The sequence below is a fragment of the Mustela erminea genome, chromosome 1 (genome assembly GCF_009829155.1).
Source record: "Mustela erminea isolate mMusErm1 chromosome 1, mMusErm1.Pri, whole genome shotgun sequence".
In the NCBI taxonomy this organism is placed as follows: Eukaryota; Metazoa; Chordata; class Mammalia; order Carnivora; family Mustelidae; genus Mustela; species Mustela erminea.
The window spans coordinates 62,563,331-62,586,755 of record NC_045614.1 but is presented as its reverse complement, the minus strand read 5'-3'; the positions used below and the strand labels follow the sequence as shown (position 1 = coordinate 62,586,755).

The 23,425-nt window shown below is 51.8% G+C and overlaps 1 protein-coding gene across 13 annotated transcripts in view; it reads right to left on the bottom strand.

Annotated features, from left to right (window-relative positions):
- The window catches only part of SCN5A (sodium voltage-gated channel alpha subunit 5), a 94,740-nt gene that overhangs the window by 8,944 nt on the left and 62,371 nt on the right, over positions 1 to 23,425 (bottom strand). For 11 of the 13 annotated variants that reach the window (XR_004287236.1, XM_032350129.1, XM_032350212.1 and 8 more), the window contains 9 exons: positions 21,656 to 22,096; positions 20,241 to 20,393; positions 17,338 to 17,458; positions 16,283 to 16,437; positions 9,105 to 9,278; positions 5,610 to 5,732; positions 3,404 to 3,685; positions 1,042 to 1,095; positions 391 to 528 (listed from right to left, as the gene is read on the bottom strand). Coding sequence is in view for 12 of the 13 variants with exons in the window: in XM_032350129.1 (XP_032206020.1) it covers positions 391 to 528; positions 1,042 to 1,095; positions 3,404 to 3,685; positions 5,610 to 5,732; positions 9,105 to 9,278; positions 16,283 to 16,437; positions 17,338 to 17,458; positions 20,241 to 20,393; positions 21,656 to 22,096 (1,641 nt within the window). In the remaining variant the exon portion in view is untranslated. The remainder of the gene's footprint in view (positions 1 to 390; positions 529 to 1,041; positions 1,096 to 3,403; positions 3,686 to 5,609; positions 5,733 to 9,104; positions 9,279 to 16,282; positions 16,438 to 17,337; positions 17,459 to 20,240; positions 20,394 to 21,655; positions 22,097 to 23,425) is intronic. The other 2 variants (XM_032350049.1, XM_032350006.1) reach the window with 1 other exon arrangement.

Genomic DNA, 23,425 nt, shown 5'->3' with positions numbered 1-23,425 from the left:
GCAAATCCAGTCCCCATCCCCCACCCTCTCCTCTGTTCAGCTCAGCCACCCTGGACGTTCTCTCTGCCTAGCTGGTAGCGCTGGAGAGACCCCAGGCCACTGTTTCAATTTTGGACTGGGTGAGTAGTCCCATCCCTCAGCCCAGCTCCTCTCAGGAGCCTCCCGGGTCAGGTAGGCTAGGGCAGGCATGGCATCCCTCCTTTCACTCTTACGGGTTGGGGGGCTGTTATGTCAAGGACACATCCCTCTCCCACCCACTCCAGCAGCATAGGAGGAAGACTGGTTGTCCCCAGCAGGAAGGCAAAATGGGGCCAGGGCCAGAATGGCTCCTCAGTCCCCTGGTACCCAGCCCTCCCCTGCTGGCCCACGGGGAGCAGGTGCTCTACGCATCTTTTTCTTCTGTTGGTTGAAGTTGTCGATGATGACACCGATGAAAAGGTTCAGGGTGAAGAAAGACCCGAAGATAATGAAGATGACGAAGTAGATGTACATGTAGAGGTTGTATTCCCACTGGGGCTGCTCTTCATACTGAGGGGGAGAAGCCAGATACAGGAGTCAGGCTGGCAGGAATGGGGCAGGGCTGCCTGGGAGAGAGGGTGTGTCCGGAGCGAGGGCACCAGCACAGGGCTGCGTGTCTGTGTCTGTGTATGCAGAGCGGGCCAGGGCGGGCAGGGCCGGAGTTCAGAAGAGTGATGGCTGGGGGCTGACACTGTGACGGGGTAGGGTATAAGGACACAGAAGAAACTTGATCTGCGTCTTTATTCCTTCCACCCGGTCTCTTCTTGGGTAAGACCAAGATTCACGTAAATTACAGTGAAGTTAATTGGAAAGATATTTGAGGATTTGGGGTTCCTTGGGAGATCATGCAACTTTGCCCCAGGGCCTGGCCTGGGCCTTCCAGAGAGGCTCAACTGCAGGCTGACACAGGACACTGGCCCTTATGGGGTGGGCTGTTGGGTGTGGGCACTGAGGCGCTAGAGGCCAAGCGTTCTGGAGCCTCAGGTGCCTGACTTGGCGGGAGAGGCCAGCATGGTTACCTACCCCTCTGGAGTCCACAGCTGCATACATAATGTCCATCCAGCCTTTAAATGTTGCCTGGAAGGAAAAGACAAGAGTAAGAATCAGTGAACTTGCATCTATTGAGCTACGAGGGGCTCTTGTCCGGACAGATGAGGTCAGGCAACAGCTTCCTACGAGAAGCAAGCATCGTGCCCCGGCCCTTTGGCCGGGTCCACACATGGCTATGTGGTCAGGAAAAGGACTTGTTCAGGGATGGAAGCGGAGGGGAGGCTGGCTGAGCTCACACCCTAAGGAGGCCGTGGAGTGGGTTAAGAAGTTTCTTGAAGTTGGCTAGGAGATTGAGGAGGCCTGAAGGAGGTCTGCCTATCAGATCTACCTTCATTCCAGATTCTAAAACGATGTAGTCCTACAGCAGATGTCAGCGACAGAGAGGTAGATCCCCGTCCTGACCTGGTCCCCATCTGTCGTGCACCTCAGAGCAGCCTGTGGCTTCTGCTCTGTGGCCTCTCAGGATGGCCCTGAAGCATGCCCACCTCCCCTCATACTTAAGGGGGGTCCTTTTGCCAGTGGTGTGTTGGTAAGTGGCTAACAAATGGTTTTCCAGAAGAAAACAAAGCCCTGATTGTTGTGTTTGCCAGTTTCTCTGGGTAAACACTCCCGCCACGGTCAGTTTCAAGTTACCAACAGGCTGTTACTGAACACAGATGTGGGAAGAGACACATAGGAGTGGGGCTTTGTAGTCTCCACTGTATGGTTACAGCACATATGATCAACCTCAGGGGCATACATGATAATAGGTGGTAATAGTGAATTTTGTTTTTAATTTTATTTTTTAAAGTAATCTCTACACCCAACATGGGGCTTGAACCCACAATCCTGAGGTCAATAGTGGCATGCTCCTCTGACTGAGCTGGCCAGCCACCCTGTGATTTTGTTTTAATATCACTTAATGAATTATAAGTTTATAACATCTGATTTTTAACCACGGCTTGCAAAATATCTGAAAATGCAACAATCAGCTCCCATGAGCCCACACAAGACTGCTGCCCCAAGGCAGCAGAGGCGGCGGCCAGATGCCACAGGGTTCTGGTGTTGGCTGCGCCATCCGCCCCAGCCTGGGCTGCTATGAAGATTCTGGAAGAACTTGAGAGACATGCTTGGTGGTGAGGCTGACTATCCAGGGGGTCTCACCTTTGTCCTCGGCAAAAGCCAATCCTGCCCCAAGCCTCCTTTCAGGGTACAACTGCCCATACAAACTTTCATGTCTGAGAGTTCTTCGGACACAGGCAGGGCAGATGGGGAAACTGAGGCTGCCCCAGAGCAGGCAAGCTACTTCAGCTCCCCGTGCCAGGAAGCCCTGTCTGGTGCAGAGAGGGCTGGGTATGCTCTGGAAACCAGCTGCTGGAGAGCACCCAAGGTGACGAGATGCTTGTGACTGCTTTTCTGGCCACTATGTCGTTCTGTTGGAATGGCCTTTCCTTCCAAGTGCTGACCTTTAGAGGGAAGTCTCTGGGACAGAAGGCTCTCTGGATTTGGCTCTAATCTTGCCCTCTAGGAGGTATTTCAGTGAGTCTTTGGAAAAAGCTACCCCTGGGATTGAAGGGAGAGCTGGAGGAGCGAGTAGATGTGCATTAAATTTTCAGATGAGAGCCCACTGAGTGCTCCTCTGCTTTGGGGACTAGAGACAGGTATCTGGGCTTAAGACTGGGGTAGCAAGTGAAGCAAGTTATGGTTCTCTGTGTTAAGACTCTGTCTGCTGTCAAGGCTACAGAGTCTTGACAGAGTTGTATGGGTACAACTGCCCATACAAACTTTCATGTCTGAGAGTTCTTCGGACACAGGCAGGGCAGATGGGGAAACTGAGGCTGCCCCAGAGCAGGCAAGCTACTTCAGCTCCCCATGCCAGGAAGCCCTGTCTGGTGCAGAGAGGGCTGGGTATGCTCTGGAAACCAGCTGCTGGAGAGCACCCAAGGTGGCGAGATGCTTGTCATCTCATAACAGAAGGCTGGAGTCACTGTGTGGCTAATAGTTCAGTCTCTGTGTGTCTCTGGTCTTTGATTTTTAACCTGTGTCATCACACTGCCATATTGGTAGCGTGAGGCTGTCAACTTGGCCACTGGCTGGGGAGATGGGTCTGCCTCAGTGCTGAACCCCCATGCCATGCTTCTTAGAGAATGTGGCACCTGTTCTAGAATGGAAAATCCAGGGACTTGCCAAGGAGCCAAAAAGTCCTAGAGTATCCTTAGCTTCCTTTGGGCAGAGTGACCCTATTGTGAGGACCCAGAGGGGACCCACTGTCCCCTTCCTGCCCACACTGTGGGTGAAGGAGCCTGTTGCTGGACAGCCAGTGGGAGGAAGGAAGTCTCTCCCCTCCAGGACTTACCACCTGAAGAAGGGCCAGGTACCCGGCCCCCACGTTGTCAAAGTTGACTTTCACCTTGGTCCAGTACAGTTCGCCAGTCACGTTGAAAGACTCACAGTCGCTCTTGTTGTTCACAATGGTGTAGTTCAAAGGTAGGTCTCCCTCAGTCTGGTTGATGCATCTCCCAAACTTCCCCGCGAAGAGGTTCACGCCCATGATGCTGAAGATGAGCCAGAAGATGAGGCAGACGAGGAGGACATTCATGATGGATGGGATGGCGCCCACCAGGGCATTGACCACGACCTCAAGTGGACAGAGAAGAGACTCTGTTCCTGGGAGTGCCCAGAGCATATGCCCTTTTCAAGATGCGCCTACCCATGTCCCTACTTCCCCCACTTAACTCCACCCTGCGTGGAAGCCCTGATGGGGAATAAAAGGAGAGATGATGGGGGGTTGGTGGGGGGGGTAGAGAACACACACACACTTTTTGTTGTTTTTGCACACTAATGTCTGCTGCAACTCTGGAAACTCTGCCTTTCCCTTTTGGTCCTGCCCTGAATTCATGACCTTCACACTGAATTTTCAACAGGGTCTCTCTAGTTAAGTATGCCAGCAGTCTGATGGGAAAGGGCCTCCAGAGACACATCTTTGAGCTAAGTTTCTGGTTTATTTTAAGGTTGCTGTTACTAGGAAGGATGGGTGTTCTCCCTAAAGGATGCCCCGGGGACCTCTGTGAGGCATGTCTGGTGGGGGCATCGGCAGTTCTCCAACACTGTGGTGAGAGCCCAGCTGAGAGGGCGGGGGTGGTGGTGGTCTGGTGTGGGCCCTCCCTGGGCCTCTGCCTTCCCGTGAGCAGCTCTCTGACCCCGTGGAGCCCTGGTGTTGGTCTTGTCATCGAAATTCAGAGCAACCCAGGGAGGCTTCCTTGGCAAAGGCATACAGTGGGCTCTGGTCCCCTGAGGGCCGAGTGTCCAACCATCCTGGAGCCAGGAGGGTGTTTGACTGGAAGTGACGCTGGTGTGGGGCCATATGGTGAGCATGGGGCTGGGACGGGTGATGCGGACACGTGCAGGTGAGGAGGGTTCCCTTGTCCCCAGCAGGCATGATGAACAGGGTGGAAACCATGGAGGTGGCTCCATGGCCGACAGCCCCAGCAGAGGCACTCATGGCTACTCGCATCTCCTCCACAATCAAATGCCCTTAATCCCAAGAGACATTGAACTTGGGGTGGGATGATTCACTTGTGAATGCTTTCGCACCAGGAATAAGTGACTTGTTTCCCTCATAGGGGTGTGGGCAAAGTTTGAAACCATCAACAAAATGGGGGCTGTGGGATGGGGCCTGCTGGGTCAGCAAGAGACACAGAGGTGTGGCTGATGAAGCCGCAGCAGAACTGCACAGGTTTTGTAAAAAAACAAAAAACACCTGTGCACACAAATGCACACACGTTTGTTTTCTTGCTACGTATTACAGGGTAATGTTTTTTCTTGGTTTTTATTTAATTTTATTTTTAAAAGATTTTATTTATTTACTTGACACAGAGAGAGAGAGAGAGAGAGCACAGCAAGGGGGAGTGGGAGAGGGCGAGGGCGAGGCAGGCTCTCTGCTGAGCAGGGTGCCTATGTGGGGCTTGATCCCAGGACCCTGGGATCATGACCTGAGCTGAAGGCAGAGGTTTAACCAACTGAGCCACCCAGGCGCCTTGGTGGGGCTTTTAAAGTTGCCTTATATGCACATATTCTTTGGTGAAATTTGATGACTTAAAAAATGCATAGGGCTCTGCACTTAGAGATCAGTGTGAAAGAGTTTGCTAAGTAAATGCCAACCGCTGTGTGATGGTGAGGGTAGAGCTGCTCCCTCCTTGTTTCCTTCACCTTGACTGGCACAGCCGAGCTGCCCATGGCAGACCAAGAAGACAGCCTGTGTCTGCCAGGAGGAGGGCACACAGGCGGGCCCGTGGAGGCAGAGCACACACACAGATGGCCCCCCGCCCCAGAGCGGAAGCAGGAGGTGGCAGGCCTAGGGGGAGGGGTCTCTCCGCTCTCCACCCTTTGGGTGCCTGTGAGCCCAGCAGCACTCCTCCTAGAGATTTGGCACCCTGCCCCTACAGGCTGGGGGGCCACAGTCCCAGCTTTGGGCTGGGCTTCTCGGTCAGCCAGTGGACCTGGGTTGTCTCAGTGGAGTCACCTCCCACTGCCCTGGCAGGAAGGCAGTCACCCCCCCTTACCCTCATGCCCTCAAACCGTGACAGGGCTCGCAGGGGTCGGAGCGCACGCAAGGTCCGCAGCGATTTGATGGGGCCCATCTCGGCAAAGCCCAGGGTGTTGGCTACCAGGCTGATCAGGGAGACCTGTGGGAGGTAAGGTGGGCATGAGTGCCGTGGGGACAGCTCTAGAGACGGGTGGTGGGTCTCCCAGCCCACCTAAAGCAAGGCCAGTGTGGAGAGCCAGCAGGCTTTCCCCATGTCTAGTCTGTGCTATTTCCAGTGGCATCATCTTTGTGGCCGCCACGCACTGGGCTGGCCTTCCTGGGGCCAAGGAGCCTGGGGATGAGACTAGTGTGTCCCAGCTTTCAGATCTTTGCTGAGAGCCTGCTCTGTGCACTCACTAACCTGTGGACTTGGGATGCATTCTTCATGTTCTAAGGATAGAAACCCGAATTCTCAAGCCAGCCACTGCACGGAGGAGCTGGCACACAAAGCCTGGGCTTTTGGTCCCCACCAGCCCTCCTTCGAGTCAGATTCTTGGGCCTCCCCATCCTTCCCCCAAAGAAGTCTCTTCTTGGTAAGGAAGGATGGGCCTGGGCTGACTGTGAGTGGACAGACAATCCTGGGGCTCTCCCCCAAAGCCGGACTTTGCAACATCAGACATCTTGGAAGGTGGGACACGCGAGCAGGGACTCTGTGGCCCAGCGACCAGCTCTGGCCAGTCTGTCCCCTCGTTCCCAGCAGTTTGCCCCCATTGTCTGTGCCACTGAAGCTTGTGCACCTGCCCCACGCAGAGCCCTTCCATCTCAGCTGAGGGCCACTCCATCCTTCCAGCTGCTCCGGCCACAAGCCTTGGCGTTATCCCTGCCTCCTGTCTGTCTCTCACACCCTCCGTCCACCCCGGCAGGATTTCCTGTTGGCTCTGCTTTCAAAATACATCAGAAGTCCAAATACTTCTCACCACTGCCACTGCCACCATCCTGGCCAGGCCACTGTCCTCTCTCCCCTGGACAGCCGCCACGGCCTCCTGACTCTTATGCCTGCCTCTGTGGGTGCCCCACCCCCACCCCCTGGACTCCTCCAGTAAGAGGAGTCACTTCATGCCACTCTCATGCTTGGAGTGTCGCAGTGCCTTCCCACTTCATTCTAAATAAAAGCCCATGGTTTTCCATGGTGGCGCCCTGCTCTGCCCCTTGCCATTCCACCTCATCTGCTGCTCTTCCTTTCCCCACTGACTCTGCTCCAGCCACTTGGCCTCCTTGCAGTTCCTCAAGTATGCCAGGCATGCTCCACCACAGGACCTTTGCACTGCTGTTCCAATCTCTGTGTGGAAGGTTCTGCCTGGCTAACCCCAGCTTCCTTCACATTTGCTCCAGTGTCATCTCAGTGAACCCAACCTGGTCAGCCTATTTAAAGTTGTCATCTATACCCTCCCCTTGCTGGCGTCCTGGCCCTCTTAATCCCCTTTCGTTCTCCGCATCTTATTTCTCCCTGGTACACGTCAGCTTCGGAGTGTAAAGCTGGCTTACTGGGTACGTTTATTGTTTGTGGTTGCCTTCCTCTATGTAAGCAGAGGTTTTAGTCTATTTTGGTCCCCGAGATCCCCAGCACTTACGATAGTAGATACCCAATAGTATTTATTGGGAAAAAAAAAAAAAAAAAAGCAGGGATTGATTCTGGATTCTGGAAATAGCCTTTTCCAGACCCTGGGGCCTGAAGATGGCATTTCCCGTGAAGTGAGGGGGCAGCACCGCCCTCATCAGGAAAGCTGGATTCCAGCCTCCACTTCCTTCTCCTCGACCTTGGGCAAGGCCTCTCTCTGCTGAGAGCTTCAGTTTCCTTGTCCACAGGCTCACTCTCCAGTTCTGGGACTGGACGGGAAGCACTGGACAATCCCTTTTGCCCAGCCTCAGTCCTGAGTTCCTCAAGGGGGTGTCTTGGGGGGCTTTCCTGGAGTCCTTGCAAACCGTCTCCTGCCTTCCCTGAGGAGAGTCGTTCAGCAGGCCCTACTTCCCAAGAAGCTGCTGGGTGAGGAGCCTCAGGGCAGAGCTGCCAGGATCCCGGGCCCTCTTACAGCCCCAGGGCAGGAGGCTTCTGGGTCCTCTCCTTCCTCTCAGGAAGGCTCTGAGGACCCCAGGCTATAAGGGCAGCTAGACTTCCCTCCTGCTCTCTCTGCCCTCCTAGCACCCCTCCCCCCAACATTAGCATCCTCTCAGTCACTGGGGTAATAGAAAGAGGCTTGAACCAGAAGCCCAAGGATCTGGATCTGTGTCTCCACACACACTCTAGCCCAAGGAGCCTCTCCTGCTATGGCCACCCATGGGCTGACCTCCCACCTGGGCTGAACCCCTCCTCCCTTTAGCCTCTGAGTGGGATGTGGGGAGGGGCTGAACAGAGGCTTGGGCCTCTTGTGCAACCATGGGAAGGACAGCCCCTGCTGGTGGGCAGAGCCTGAGGCCAAGCCCGGAAGCCACGGGTGCCCTCTGGAAAGCCTTCTGGGTCTGCAGATGCTGACCCACGTTCCATTCCACAGGACCCTCCGCCACCAGACAGTGAGCCTCACCGGAGCCCTCCATCTCTGCCTGTTCCCTCTGCCCTCAGGCCACTCCACACTCGGGTCTCATTTTCCCCTCCGGTTATTCTCCCACTCACCTGTGCTCAGGAGCCCCGTGGGGCCCTGCGCTCACCCTGCTTGGTACCCAGCAGTGTCCTGGGGCCTGGGTGGCTGTGGGTGAGAGGCCTCCCATTCTATCTGCCAACTGGGTGCTCAGAGGAAATGCCACCTCCTGTCCTAGACCCTCCCTGGACAGGCAGAAAAGCTGTGCCAGCTACCCAGTTGTCCAGGGGAGCAACCCAGAGCCCCTTAGTCACAGGTGACTACACCTCACCTTCCCCCAGTGGTACCTTCTCCCTGAGCCCAGAAGATCCTGCCCCTCCCTGCCCAGAATCCCTTCACCAGCCTTGTCCCCTCTGGCCTTTGGCTCCCTCTCTCCTCTGCACAGACAGTCTCCTACCATGTGGGGACACAGAGGTTCTTAACTGGCCACCTGTCTAGGGGGCCTGACAGACACTTCATGACACACATGGGCAGTGCTGGGATATAGGCTAGTCTGCTCCCTGACTTCTGGCCATCCTGAGGGGGCGGTGTGTGTGGCGGGGGAGGGGAGCACTCCTGCTTGGACTGCTCCTCACTTTCCCCTGTAGTGAGTCACGTCTCCCCAGAAGCCTAGGTCTCCCCCTGCTCCTCTGTCTCTCCAATTTGGGGTTCTGATGGCCACACCCAGGTTCCTATCCCTCCCAGCCAGGGAACCTTATGGGCAGGTCCTGGGGCTCTCCTGTGACCTCAGATGGTGGCCTCCCTCCCCTCTGCATGCTCTGTGGCCCAGCTGAGTGCCTCACGTCAGCCTGCTGACTCCCACCCGCCCTGTCCCTCCGTCCTCCCGTCCCTCCGCTTCAGCTCCTTCCTGCCCTGGCAGCCGGTCTCCCCACCCCTCCCCGTTTCTGGGCCGCACTCACATCCACAATGAGGAAGTCCAGCCAGCACCAGGCGTTGGTGAAGTACTTCTTAAAGCCATAGGCCACCCACTTGAGCAGCATCTCCAGCACAAAGACATAGGTGAACATCTTGTCGGCATACTCGAGCAGAACCTTGATGGTCTTCCGCTCCTCCAGGTAGATGTCCTCAAAGGCCTACAGATCGGGCCAGACGAGGGGGACATGACGTTCCAACCACCACCCATCCCACCCTTCAGAGACTTCATCTCTAACAGGAGGTGCTGCCCAGGAGGGCAGGAGCAGACCTCCTGGTGGAGGGGCCCCTTAGAGGTCACGCTGGACTAGAACAGCATTGCTCTCCTGGCTCACGAAATGATCTCACACGGTATGAGGACAACAAAGCACAGTGTGTGGTGAGAACGCTTCATGCTGGAGAGTGAGGCTCAGTTCTGAGCTAGTGCATCTCCTGGGTTAACACGGAGGCTGATCTCCTGGGTTAACACAGAGGCTGTGTGTAGGAGCAGCTCAGGGCTTCCTGCTGCAAACCCCACCAACCCTCCTTTTGTTGCCATTTTGCTATGTGCTTGATGCAGCTACCTACTTTTCATAGGACACAAAATTGGTGTCCAGTGATAACAATCATTAAAAGTCCTCTTTACAATGTGTTTATGGAAACACACAAAAACCAGGGAGAGCTAATCGAAAGCAAAATCTCCAGTAAATGCTAGCAAAGACAGTTTGTCAGTAAGAACAAGACCAGGTATCCTGGGGAGCCCAAAGCTCCTGCAACCCTCAGAATCCAGGAGTCAAGAGTTTCTAAGATGCTGGCAGGTGTCTTTCTCCACCTCGTTTCTGCCTCAACCTGAATTCCTGAGCCAACGGAGGAACTTTGCCGGCTCCCAAGTGCCCTCTGGTACCTCCTATCCTGATCTGTACCTGGGCCTCTCAAGCCACCTCTCCCCCCGCACAGTGTGCTTGGAGACTCCCCGGCTAGGTAACTGAACACGTCACCAGGGGCCCAGGGGAGTCACCTCTGCTTGTCACTATGGGCCTCCCTGCCAGCCTGCAGGGCCCGCATGAGACAGTGGCCCGGGTGGTCCATGCCGTCAGCCCTGACATGCACTACCCAGGGATATGTGTGGCTAATCAGTCAGTGTAGACAGCATGGCAGGATAATTCAGATTCCTAAAATGGACTCTGGGAGTTGTTCAAGACAAAAAGTAGGTGGGGTTTTTTTTCTCCTTATAAAAATGAGTGCACAAAAAATTAAATATAGACATTATGAAAAAGAACAGAGTGCAGCTCTGATTTCATGACATTATAGTAACCACTGCTAATAGTTAGGGCAAAACTCTTTCTGACACCATGTGTGTATACAAGGACACAGTTTCCTAAGATAAACTATTTTGTTTTAAAGTTTTTTTTTTCCACTAAACAATCTTTTGAGTGTTTATTTACTCTCTAATGTGAACACATGTGATATATAGTATTCTTTTAAAAGGCTGCCTAATATTTTATTATTTGCATATACCCTTGGGTTTTTAGCCCAAACTCCTATTAACGAACATTTCATTTGTTTCCGATTTCTCACTAGTAGAAACAACACTGCAGTGAGCAGTGTGTCTGATTATCTGTTCGGGATAAATTTCTAGAACTGTGATGCCAGGTCAAGGGTGTAGTTTGGGTACAGACTGGGAATAGGATTTCCGGCTGGGGACACCGACAGACACTCCCTCCAGAGTGCACCAAGTTGGCTCTTTCCTCACCACTCCCCTGACTGTGGTGGGGTTTCTCCTTTGTCACTCTTCTCAGGCTAAAGAATGAAAGTTGTATTTTCTTACATTTTAATTATTTTATTGCTAGTAATGCTGACATCATTGCTTTGGATATCTGCAGTATCCCTTTTGCAAACTGCCTGTGTCTCTTCATCTAATTTTTTTTTTTTTACTTGAGTATCTGGTTTAATCAGAAATGTTAACAGTTTTATACACTCCATCCCAGTTGTGTGCCTTTAAATCTAGTTTACTTTTTCCACCGATTGATGAATGGACAAAGAAGATGTGGTATGTATGTGCAATGGAGTATTACTCAGTCATCAAAAAGAACAAAATCTTGCCATTTGCCACGATGTGGACAGAGCTAGAGAGTATTATGCTAAGTGAAATGTCAGTCAGAGAAAGACAAATATAATACAATTTCATTCATTTGTGGAATTTAAGAAACAAAACAGATAAACATGGGGGGCGGAAAGAGAGGTAAACCAGGAAATGGGCTCTTTATGATAGAGAACTAACTGAGGGTTGATGGAGGGAGGTGGGCAGGGGATGGGCTTAATAGGTGGATGGGTATGAAGGTGGGGGTGTGTCAAGCACTGGGTGTTGTATGTAAGCGATGAATCACTAAAGTCTACTCTGGAAACTAATATTACAGTGTGTATTAACTAACTGGAATTTAAATAAAAACTTGAGGGGCACCTGGGTGGCTCAGTGGGTTAAGCTTTGCCTTCAGCTCAGGTCATGATCTCAGGGTCCTGGAATAAAGCCCCGCATCAGGCTCTCTGCTCAGTGGGGAGCCTGCTTCCCCCCTCTCTCTGCCTGCCTCTCTGCCTACTTGTGATCTCTCTCTGTCAAATAAATAAATAAAATCTTAAAATAAAATAAAAAATTGGAAAAGAAAACAAATTAAATAAATTCAACCTACTAAAAAAAAATCGTTTACTTTTGTTTACCATACTGGATGTTCACACTTTATTTTCATTTGTTATTATATCATTTAATAGAATTACATCATTTATTATCATTTTCACCTAGTAAAACTTTCAGTGTCATGTTAAGAAAGCCCTTACCTAGTCTAAGGCTAGAGGGAAAAAATGACGCTTCTTTTCTTCTTTTTAGCCTTTTGAACTTTCATTATTTTATATCACAGTTTTAAAAATCCGATATATTTTGGTGAATAGCAAATATCCATTTTATTTTTTTTTCAGAGTAGCTTTCACCATTACAACACTTTATTAATGGATTAGAAGTCAACTTTACCATATAAAATACATTTTTATACTTACTTAAGCCCACTGGACCTCTCTGTGTGCTTTTATTGCTCTCTGTCTGTTCCTGAATTAGTATGAATTCTCCTGGCCGTTTTTAGTAATTTTCAAGATAAAATTAGCAATGTTTTGTCAAATTCCCTTTAAAAATGTTGCAATTTTATTGTTATTGCACTGAAATTATTAACTGCATTAGGATCTAATATGGAGTTCCCATACCCAAGACCAGAGTATACTTGTTGGTCTGTCTTCTTTTACAGTGCTTAGCAAAGTTTTAGAGTTTCTGCATGTACCTCTTACAACATCTCATGTCATATTTATTCCCTGTTATTTTGTGCTTACAATTGCACTGGCTAGTACTTCAAGATTATTATTCAATAATGGAACTACAGCTAAAACGTAGTTAAAGCAACCTTTTCTTACTCATGACTTTCATAAAAATGTTTCAAGTGCTTTACTACTAATGATATAATGGAAGTTAATTTGAACAAATTTTTCACTAAGGAAATATATTTAATTTCTACTCTTACTGGAGTTTTAAAAATCAGGTATGCATTGAGATAATTATATTTTTAAATCTCTGTCCTATTCATATACATAGATATCCTAGTATGGCACTATTCTCCCATTTTAGAATATACCTGGTATGACTTATTTAATTTTTAAAGTATATTGCTGGTTCTTATCTGCATGTATTTCAGATATTTGCAACACTATTCATAAGTATGGTGTATGAAAACTAATCCACAGTTTTCCCGTTGTTATACCTGAGGTTTTAAAAATCAGCATTATTTAGCTTGTATAAAAAGGATGTGCAGACTTTCCATCTTTCCTCATACACTACAACATTTTAAACAGGACTGGAATTATTTTCTTCCTTGGGAATGCAAAAGAACCCTTCCTTGGAGATGTGAGAGATCAGAATTAGCTACTGGTTTATCTGTTTTATTAACTTTTCAAGGCATCAGCTTTGGAATTTCATATCAGTTTTATTATTTATTTTTAATTGGTTAATTTGTTTTTAAAATTTTACTATTTTCTTATTGTCCTTAAGAATATTTTGTTGCTACATCTGTAATTTCTTGAATTAAGTAATTAATTTGCATTCTTTCTATTTATTAATAAAAGTGTTTAAGTCTATGAATTCTCCTCCTTCCCCCTGTCCCCCCCAGATAGGCTCCATATCCAGTGTGGAACCCAACATGGCACCTGAACTCATGACCCTGAGATCAAGACTTGAGTTGAGATCAAGAATGGGATGTTTAACTGACTGAGCCACCCAGGCGCCCCTATGTATTTTCCCCTTATTACAGCTTTGGCTGCATTCTACAAGCGGTGCTTTCAATATTATTATTTTCTAGTTTTTTATTCCCCAGCCAGTTTTTTTTTTCTCTACCTTTAATTTTCCTTTCTTATTTTTCTAGATCTTAAGTGGACAGAATTGGTTGAATCATAATCTTTGACTTACAAACACTGTCATCTTTGGCCCATGAGTAGCCTTTGTATTTTATTTATTTGCTTACTTTTTAATATAACGAGCACCCATGAATGTACCATCCAACTATTTTCTGTTTGATCCACAGTTTAAGAATGACTTTTACAATTCTAAGGATTGTTTTTGCTGTTGTTTTTTAGTCTTTCTATTTTTGCTACATCTAGCAGTTTCCTTATCTGTAAGACAGACTTAATAACAGACTCATTTCTTAGAGTTATTATGAGAATCAAATGGATTAATCTTTGTAAAATGCTTATGACAGGGTCTGGCACATAGTGGGTGCTATTTAAATGTTATTGTTTTTATTATTAGGCTAGATCAAACTTGTTAACTACATATATATATATACGTAATTTAGATCTCTCATAGTCTTGTTCTTTTTATGTGATTTGTCAGGAACTAGTAAAAGTGTGGTTAAATCTCCCTGTATTATTGCATCACTGCCACTTTTTTCTTTTTCTTTTTTTTCCTAATAGTTCTTGTTTGATATAAGTGTTATGCAATCCCAAGCAAAAATATATTCATAATAGTTTATTTACTTTTAAAAATTTATTTATTTGAGAGAGTGAGCAAGAGCACAGAGGGAGAGGGAGAGGGAGAAGCAGACTCCTCTGCTGAGCGACCTAGGTCCCCCAATAGTTTTATTTTTGTTATAGCTGTGACCTGCTTTGTTTTATCTCACATTTTTTACATTGAATTCAACCTTGTTTAGTATTAACAGACACAAACACTCTGATTTTTGTCATGATTGCATTTGCCTGATATATCTTATTATTTTACTTTTACTATTTCTGAGTGACAGTGTTTTGGTTTGTCATTTAAGAGTACATAGGTGAAGTCTTTGTTTTTGTTTTTTAAATCCATTCAGATTCCTTTCCTTTTTTAAAAGATGAATTTTATCCAGTTATGATTATTATTAAAACATATTTGCTTTTCCCTCTGCCACCTTATTTTTTGTTTCCTGGTTTAATGTCACCTTGTTCCTTCTTTTTTCTCCTATCTTCTGCTGTAAGAGCTCTGTTTTCTTTAAAAGAAAATTCCCTTCAACAATTTGGAAGGGATATATAGTTTGCTTTCTGTTAACCGAGTTTATAACTTTAAATAACACACTCAGACTTCTTTTTCTCAATATATCATCGACGTGTTTTTTTTTTAAACCGTGCTTGGCTGTCTACCCTGATTAGATTCACCATTTGCTTGCCAAAACTCCTCCTCACTTATGCCAGGCTGAGTTTTTCCTCCACAGCCCAGACTACATGGCTCTGGCTGCCCTTGTTTGTGGCTGTTTAAAAACAAAACTCGTTAACATATTGTCAAATCATCCTTCTCTGAAGCCTACAGAGATTTGGCTCTAGCTGCCAATGGTAAAACATGCGGCCTGTAAGTCAGGGCTCTAGGCCCACTCTGGAACAGGGGAGGGGAGTACAGGATGGGACGAGAGGCCCAGAGATACAGGGGTGACTGCCATGGCACTTCCCCATGACCTAAGCTCAGGAGGTTGCACAGAGTGGAGGCACATAGCCTTGGGTCAAAGTGCCCTTCTCTCTTGCTCTGGGGTTCAAAGCATTTCCTGTCAATTGCTCAAACATGGGGTTCTCACCTCCCCAACGATATCAAGTGCTTGCTCCCCTGGGTCAGGAAAGTGATTATCTCCTCTGTCTTCTTGACTACCCATCTCCCCGTTCACCAGCATCTTCTAGAACCCTCTCCAGTGCCATCCCATCTCCTCTTAAATGGACTCTGAGAGATCAGAATAGGGTGCTTGGGAACCACATAGGGCATTCCAGGAGGGCCTCCCTGCTACTCTTGGTCTCAGCAAACCTCCTTGTCCTGCATAGCCCAGCTTCACCTGCTATCTCCAGAAAGTCTTCCTGATTGCTCCAGTTCCCCTGACCTCCCAGTCATTTATTCTTTTTCAATGTTTTCTCACGAGCTGATCTCTGACTACCTCAAACCTACTGAATCTGGTTTACCCAGCTAGACTCTCAGCCAGTGAGGCTGCGGCTGGTGTCTCTTCCTCCTGTTGTTGCTCCCCACGGCTCAAAGGACTAGATAGAAGGACAACTTAGAAGAGACCTATTGAACAAGTGGAAGGTCAAGACAAAGGACTCCTGAATCTGACTGCCACATCCGCTGCTTGCAAGTGGTGGGACCTTAGGCAGGTTATGTAATGTTTCTACAAAGGGTTGTTGTTGGGATCAAATGTGACAATGTGTGAACTACACAGCCCTGCCTCTAACCCTGGAACAGCTGGAATGAAGGGAGCTACCAGTGGAATCTCAGGCAGCATCGTTAACTGCACTGAAATGGCCTAACGGCACAAGGTGCAGGTGGGTGTGTCCCCAGCACCTGGCGGAGGGAGGCTGGTGACCTGTGACCTATGACCTATGCCAGCTGTGAAATGGGGCCAATCATTCCCCTCTGGCGGGACCCAGGGTTCTGGCCAGATGACCTCCGTGAGCCCTTCTGGCTCTGACTTCCGTTCCTGCTGTGGTGATGGGAATTTGTGAGCTGACTCCCGTGCCAGGGGCCGGAGGAAGCCCATCTACAGCAGAGGCTCTGCCCCAGTTTCTGGCCTAGCTCCCAGTGGCAGACTACCCTTCCCTGCCCTCCCCGCTCCACCATGCCTCTCTGCACAACCCTGCAGCCCCAGGAGGGTACCAGGGCTCCGCTGCTGAGCAGGATCATGAAGATGATGAACGTCTCAAACCAGCTGTGCTCCACGATGCGGTAGCAGGTCTTGCGCAGTCGCCACCAGACCTTCCCGGGGCCCTGTGTGGTGTCCACGGTGCAGCAAGGACAGCGCCGGACGCAGCCTGTGGAGGGGAGGGAAGGAAGGGTCAGGCCCAATCCGGGGCCTGCAGATGCCCACCCCTCGGAAGGGGTGACTGAGAGAACGAGGTTATCATGTGGAGTAGTGAACAGGGTGACGTGGTAGGCAGGTGGGATGGGGCAGCAGGGAGCACTGCAGTGCTGTCCTCAGGGGCCCACGCTCAGCAAGAACTCTGTGGAAAGGCCAGATGGACTAGGCATCCAGTGAGTGGGTAAAGGGCCTGGCAGATCTGAGCAGAGGGAAGGCTGGGCTGGGCTGGGCACCAGTTTCTCCTCTGCTCACCTGGGAAATTTTCCCCCTGGGGGGATATTCCAGAACTCCTGGAGTACTCGGTCCCTGGGTCTTTTCCACGTTTGCAGTTTTTGAGCCATGGCAAGGGCAAAGCCCTCATTGATAGCCCCAAAGGACATGCCATGTGGAGGGGAAACTCTCATTTTATCCCCAGTTGCCTTCTGAATATTCACCACCAATTCATAAAAGCCACAGATGCTGATGACGGGCACATGTCACCACCGGTGAGTATTTACAGAAGGCCTGCAATGGGCCAGGCACCGTGTGCTAGAGGCATGGGGAAGAGGATGGAGCCCCTGCTGCTGGGGGTCACACACTCGTGTTGTCATTCTACCAATGCAGTCATGGGTCTTCCGTGCAGCTGACCCACAGCTGCCCAGCCCAGCAGTCCACGGGCAAGGGTGTCATCAGGTCCTGGGTAGACGGAGGGGCCCCCCGGGTCATGAGGAATGTGGAGGGAGAGCAAGCATTGGGGTCAGGGTGAGGTGCAACATGGCCCTGGGCCCCAAGGAGCTGCTGGCTGTTCTGCCCACACACCGCCCCCCGCCCCGGTGGGGCTGAGGCTCTGGCAAAGGGCCACTCAGGGCAGTACCTTCAGTGAAACAGTCTTCCGGATCCTTGACATCCTCACCCAGGTCAGGGATCTGCTCCAGGAGGTCAGCAGTGTTGGTCATGTCTGCTGTGCTTCCCTCCGAGTAGCTGTCCTCGTGAGTCTGTGGGCAGGGGTGTGGGATGGGGTGGATGAGGGTCACGTAGAAGCTCCAGCCTTGAGCCCCGAGTCTGGGGCAGCCAGGGGCTCCCTGAGGGGAGGTGCCCAGACTTCTTCCCACTGCATAACCTGGAAATCTGAGCCCAGGGTGGGTGGGTGGTAACCTGCCCCAGGTTGAACTGAGGTTGGACTTCAGAGGCTCCTGAGTCTGTGGCTCTGGTCTGCTGGGGTCTAGGGTCAGGTGCAGGGGGTACTGGAAAGCACTGGGGTTGGGGAATGTGTCCAGCTGGGAAGAGACAGACACGGGTGGCAACACGGGCACACACTCGGACAAAGACACACAGTGGCAGCTTGGCACACGCAGTGGAAACAGGCATGCCCCCCATACCCAGAACAGAGTCCGAACCAGGCCACAGGCACACACCGGTGTGGGGTCAGACACCCAGAGCACGGGCCAGCCACCCAACCGACGCTTCTTGCCCAGTTCATGAGTGCAGGGGTGATGAGCAGAGCCCGGAGTCAAAGCAAGAAGGGCCCGGAGGCTGCCCTGCCTGGCCACAGAGGGCTCTGCCAGCCAGCCCTTGAATAATCTGATTACAGAGAACCGTGGGCATGCGGCGTTGCAAGTGTCCGTCGGTCCCATGTGGATGCGGTCACTGGGGGGAGCAGTAGTGGTCACTGCCAGTGCTCGGCCCAGTTCCCTCTGGTAGGTCCACCGCACCATGAACACTGATGTGGAGCTGGCCCCTTCTTCCGAACACGGTCTATAACCAGGGAGTGGCCATGCCCCGTAATAGCTTGTGGGTTTCAACCCAAGCCACAGGTGGCTGACACCCACTGCTGCACAGATGTGGGAAGACATGAGGCCAGCCCCTTGCCTGGGGAGGGGGTAGTGGGACAATGCCATGTGCAGTGTGTGCCCCAGGGCTCCCCACTGGACCAGGCTGAGGCCTGAATCCAGGACCGAGCCTTTCGGAGCTTCTTCATTGGTTTCATCCTGCTTCTCGCTCTTCCCTACCAGCTTATCTGGGGGCACTCCCTCTGGGGGCACAGGACGCCCATCTCAGGCTCTGCTCCTAGGAGCCTACCCTACAGAAGGCGTGGCAGGGGCAAGAGGCTTCTGAGAGGGAAGGGAAGCCTTTGGTGGCCTCGGATCCTGTCTATGGTACCAGCCAAGTGGGCATGCCTGGGTAGCTCAGCCTTATGCTCCACTTGGAGATGAGCTGGCTGGAGTCTTTGGCCTGCCTCTGCTCCTAAAGCCGTCTTCTTTTCCCTTCTTTCCGTGACTCCCTCTGCTGCTTTCTCAAAGTCCTCTTCAGTTTTGGCGTTTGTGATGGGGAAGGGTTGGACGCTGATGGGAAAGTCAAGAGGGCTGCTGGGTGCAGGGTGGAGCCTTGGCCCTTCTGGGGTCCCCATGGCTTTGAGGGCTCATCCTTCTGCCCCCCACTTCGTTGGGCAGCTGAACTGGGAAAGGCACAAGCCAGAGGAGATCTCCGCACTACTTTGTTTTTCAGACGCTGGAGCTGCACAAAGTACCAGGGGGTACTGGCTGGGAAATAGGTTCTCAGGAACCTGCTGCAGGTGGGATGAGGGGTCCTTGTCCAGGAACACCCAGCCCACCTCTCTCTTCCTTTGATGGGTCCTACCATGAACTGATTTGAGGAGAGGAAGAAATGTCATCATTCCAGTATGAAAACCCTCCCTCTCCGTGACTTTGGACCCCTCCTGCATCTTCCTGCTCCCACATGCCTCTGTGTCAGACCCTCCAGGGGAGAAGAGTGACCTGTATTGTCAGGATGAAGATTCCAGCAGGTGCTCGTGCTCCAGAGCTGATCATGATCACAAAGTCTCCTATAAACCCATTGCACAAAAGGTACAACCTTCCGTTGAAGCAAGTCACAGTTGCTGGACCAAGGGTTGGGGTCAGGCTGCTCTGCCTCTGAACACCTGCCCTCTACCTTCCACCATGCTTGGCATGCGCGGGGGGTGGCTGTGTGGGGTCGGGGAGCATGACCAACGCCGCAGTCCTTTAGCTCAGGGGCTGCAGACTCAAATGCTTACAGGCGTGGAATGCTTGCAAGTTGTGGAATGAAGTTAAGCATGTGGGTATGTGGCAAACCAGGGAGTTCTAGTCAGTGTCATGGAGGTGGTCATCGCTTGTCTCCGGCGGGGTGGCTCTTCTTCCAATTTTTTTTTTTCATTTTTCCTACTTTTTTTCTGCATTTCAATGCAGAATTTTTGTTTGTTTTCTTGTTTTTTGTTTTTTGTTTTTTTACATAAAAGCTACCAAGTTTTAAATGTTCGTAGCATATTCAAATTAAAATCCTTCTTTAGCCAGAACAAAACCCTAGATTAGGCCTCCCGTTTGCGGCCTCGGCCTTAGTCCAGGAGAGAAGCTGCTGGTGGCCAATGCTTCAAGAACTTGTTCTCAGGGGCCCCCAAAGTCCCCTGGAATGGGGTAATTCACAGGACAAACATTTGCCAAAGAGGACCAAAGCACGGGAACTGAGTGAGGAGGGATGAGCACACGGAGGGGTAGGGTTAGCACATGGAGCACACAGAGGCTGGCAGCTTCCAGAACCTTCCAGAAGCTCTGGGCCCCATGCCACCCCTCCCCTGTCAGGGCAGGGCTGCCCGTGCCCCCCTGTGCGGACGGGTCTCCCACACTGCCTGTGACCGTGGCTATGGCTCCCACCAGGAAATGCAGGTGTGTGCGAGGACCCCTCAGACTGGCTCCGATCCAAGTGCGGCACCCCGCTGGCTTCAGGGACAAAGGTGTGTGTTACCTCACTGCACCCTGGGGCCGGGGACTCCACTTTCCGCCGCTGCCGCCAGTCTGCCTGAGCCACACTGGCCTCGGAGGAGGGGGTCTCTGACACCTGGCTCCAGGCCCTGGGCTCTGGGAGGGCCTCTGGGCTGCCGGAAACAGGTTGGGATTCCTGCCGAAGAGACCCCCAGCCCATGAGCTCCCTGGCCGAGTGTTCCCAGGGCCCCGCCTAAGCAACTGGAGCACTGCCTCCTGCCCTCTTCATGGGGCCTCAGGTCACCAAAGGTCTCTCCCTCTGGGAGGATCCTGGTCAGTCTGGCCTAAGTCTCCCCTCCTCCCACTCCCCGGAAGGGTGTGGCTGGGGTGCACTGCCCAGTTCCCAAATGCTGGCAACTCCAATTAGGAGGGACATACAGACCTCCCCCATGAGTTCCCACGGCACTCTGCATGGCACCTTCCACACACGTGTGCACGCACACACACACATGCACACACACTGGCCCTGGGGAGCCAGAGCCAACAGCCTCAAGAGAAGGAGAGGAGCAGGAAAGGGAGCATCCTGGAGATAACTGGTAGCCGTGGTCTGGCAACTGCTAGCACTGCCCTTCCCCAGCTTACACTGTCCCTGTCCCACAGCCTGACCGAAGGGGTAGAAGCTGGCCTCTGGGACCACTGGGAGGCAGAACAATGTGGAAGCAACTCCCCACGTGGGGATCAGTGTCCCTTCACAGCAGACCCAACCGGCGCAGGCCCACAGCAAGCAGTGAGGATGGGCCCAGTCAGACAGAGAACCACTCACTGCTTGACCTAAAGACCTAAGGAGAAGCCATCTGTGCTTGGCTCAGGCCACGGGAGAACTGAGGGGGTTGGGGGCACTGTCTCTTTTGTCCAGACTCTGGTCCTAAGTGTTAAAAATAACAGGTTGGGAGATAAGATAGTGCTGTCTCTGACACCTGCCATCTTAGGGATGCTTATTTTTAAATCTCCGAGTTAGCCCTGGGCCTGGGAGGAGGGGAAAGGGCAGTCGGGAGGTCAGGAGACTGCACTCCTCCCTCCCTAAGACATTCTGCCATATTAGTACTGGAGGGGGACGATGGTTGGGGGAAGAGGGGTGGGCAGGAGTGCTGACTCTGTCGTAGGTGTGCGAGGCACTCCTAGCAAGTCTCTCTCTTGCCATGCCTCAGTTCCCCTTTCTGTACAGTTCGCTGCTCCTGGCTAGTATCAGGCAAACAATGTACAATAGCCCCTTCCAAGGTCCCCTCAGGGCTGGGTTGGGAAGAGAGGGCTGACAGCTGGCCTCAGCACCCCACTGTGATGCTGCCTCTTGAGGGTGGCAGGGTCAGCTGCGTGAAGCAAGGCTGGGAGCCCTGGCAAGCACAGACCCGGGCCCTGTACAGGTAGGTGCTGCATATATGCGCGGGGTGGGGCAGTCACCTGCTTAGTGGACTCCTCCTCCGTGCCCAGGCTGTTCTCCTCATCGTCCTCTTGGTCATCCGTGTCTGACTCAGCCACAGCAATGGGCACACACACAGGTTCTGCATCCCCGGGGGGTCCCTGGCCCGGCCGCTCGTCTTCCTCAAACCGCGTCTCCTTGCGGGCTGGAGGCGCCTTCTCTGACTCCGGGGGTGGTGGGGTGCTGGAGGTGGCCATGCAGCTGGGCAGCTGGCCGTGGCTGGCGAGGGCTGCGGGCTTCTGGGGACGCCGCTGGAGGATCCCGCAGCAGAAGTCCCAGGTGGTCCGCTTGAGGAAGCGCAGGCCTCGCTGGATACGTGCCAGGGCTAGCTGGAGGTTGTTCATTTCCCCATCATCGTCAGGGGCTGTGAGGTTGTCTGCACTGAAGGAGCTGAGCAGCAGAGCCAGGAAGAGGTTCAGGACCTGTGGAGGCCAGGGATCAGGCTCATCAAGGCAGGCACCATAGGGGCAGCTAGCCACGGGGCCATTATGCAGAAATTGAGGCCCAGGGACCTTAAGGATTGCTGATGGCCAGCAGCTCTGGGCCCTCATCCTAACCCCACAGTCCTCTTGAATACAGTGAATTTGGCTATAAAATGAAAGACCAATTCTCATCCCTTTTCCCAATTGCTCAAATGCAGTCTGGTTGAGGGCATTTGGCCCCAGATCTCAGGTCTTGGCCCGGGGTCTAAGGGAGAAGCATGGGTTCATCCAGGGATGAAGCCTGCAGATGGGGTCTTGCTGCCTGGGAGTAATGGCAGACAGCGGGGTTAGAATGAGCACGGAGTTGCTCCTGGGAAGTGGGCTCCAAACTGAGATCACCAGGGACAAGGCAGAATCCCACCCAGAAGCAATGCAGAGCTCTTGAGGACTTTCCTGGGAAGGTGCCTCTATGTCTACTGGTGAAAGAAGGGATTGTGATGGGTCTCTGAGCTGTCTCAACATTTGAAAATCTAGCACCTTCTACATGTGTCCGCAGGTCTGACTCTGCTTTCCAGGTGAGGGACGTGAGGGATGGAGCAGAGAAGGGGCAAGGGCAATCCTCGGGCCTCTGGGACTAATTGCGGGGTCAGAACATGGAGAGGTGGCTGTCTAGGCAGTGAGGGATGCTGGGATGGGTGCTGGGTACAGGACCGGACAACTGGGGAGGAGGTGGAGGGACCTGGGTCGGAGCTGCCAGGAGTCAGGGGAGGGGCTGGGGTTGCCAAGTGCCAGAAGGGCAGTACTTAAGCTATTTATCAGGAGCTAGGGATCTGAGACTCTTTAAGCGAGGTGTGCAAAATTCATCTCTCTCTGCGGAATTCTGGACTACTGCTATTGTTAAACCATCCTGGAAGGGCAAAGCTTTAGCTTTTGTTAAGAAAGAGCACTTTCATGGAGTGACAAGAGGGTGGCCGTGGGTCCACTTCCCAGCCTTGTGGAGGGTAAATGAAAATGACAGTAGGCTTGTTCCTTCACATGGGTCAGACGGGCTCTGGAGCTGACAGGCCAGAGACACTCCCTCCCCACCTTGGGGTTGGTGCGTCCTTCACCCAGCCAGCCCCCGCAGAGAGTTCCCTTGAAGGGGGACCCCTATGGCAGGGAGGTATGTGAGGGTAGGTGTGCGGTTCTCACTGGAAACCCACTATGGGCCCCTCTCTGGCTCCTCACGAGCCCCGAAGACACACCTCCTGCCTCTGAAAGAGCTAGGGATGAGAATACTGAGGAAAGCAGTGGTAAGGTTGGAGCTCCAGGAGTCAGAAACATGCCTTT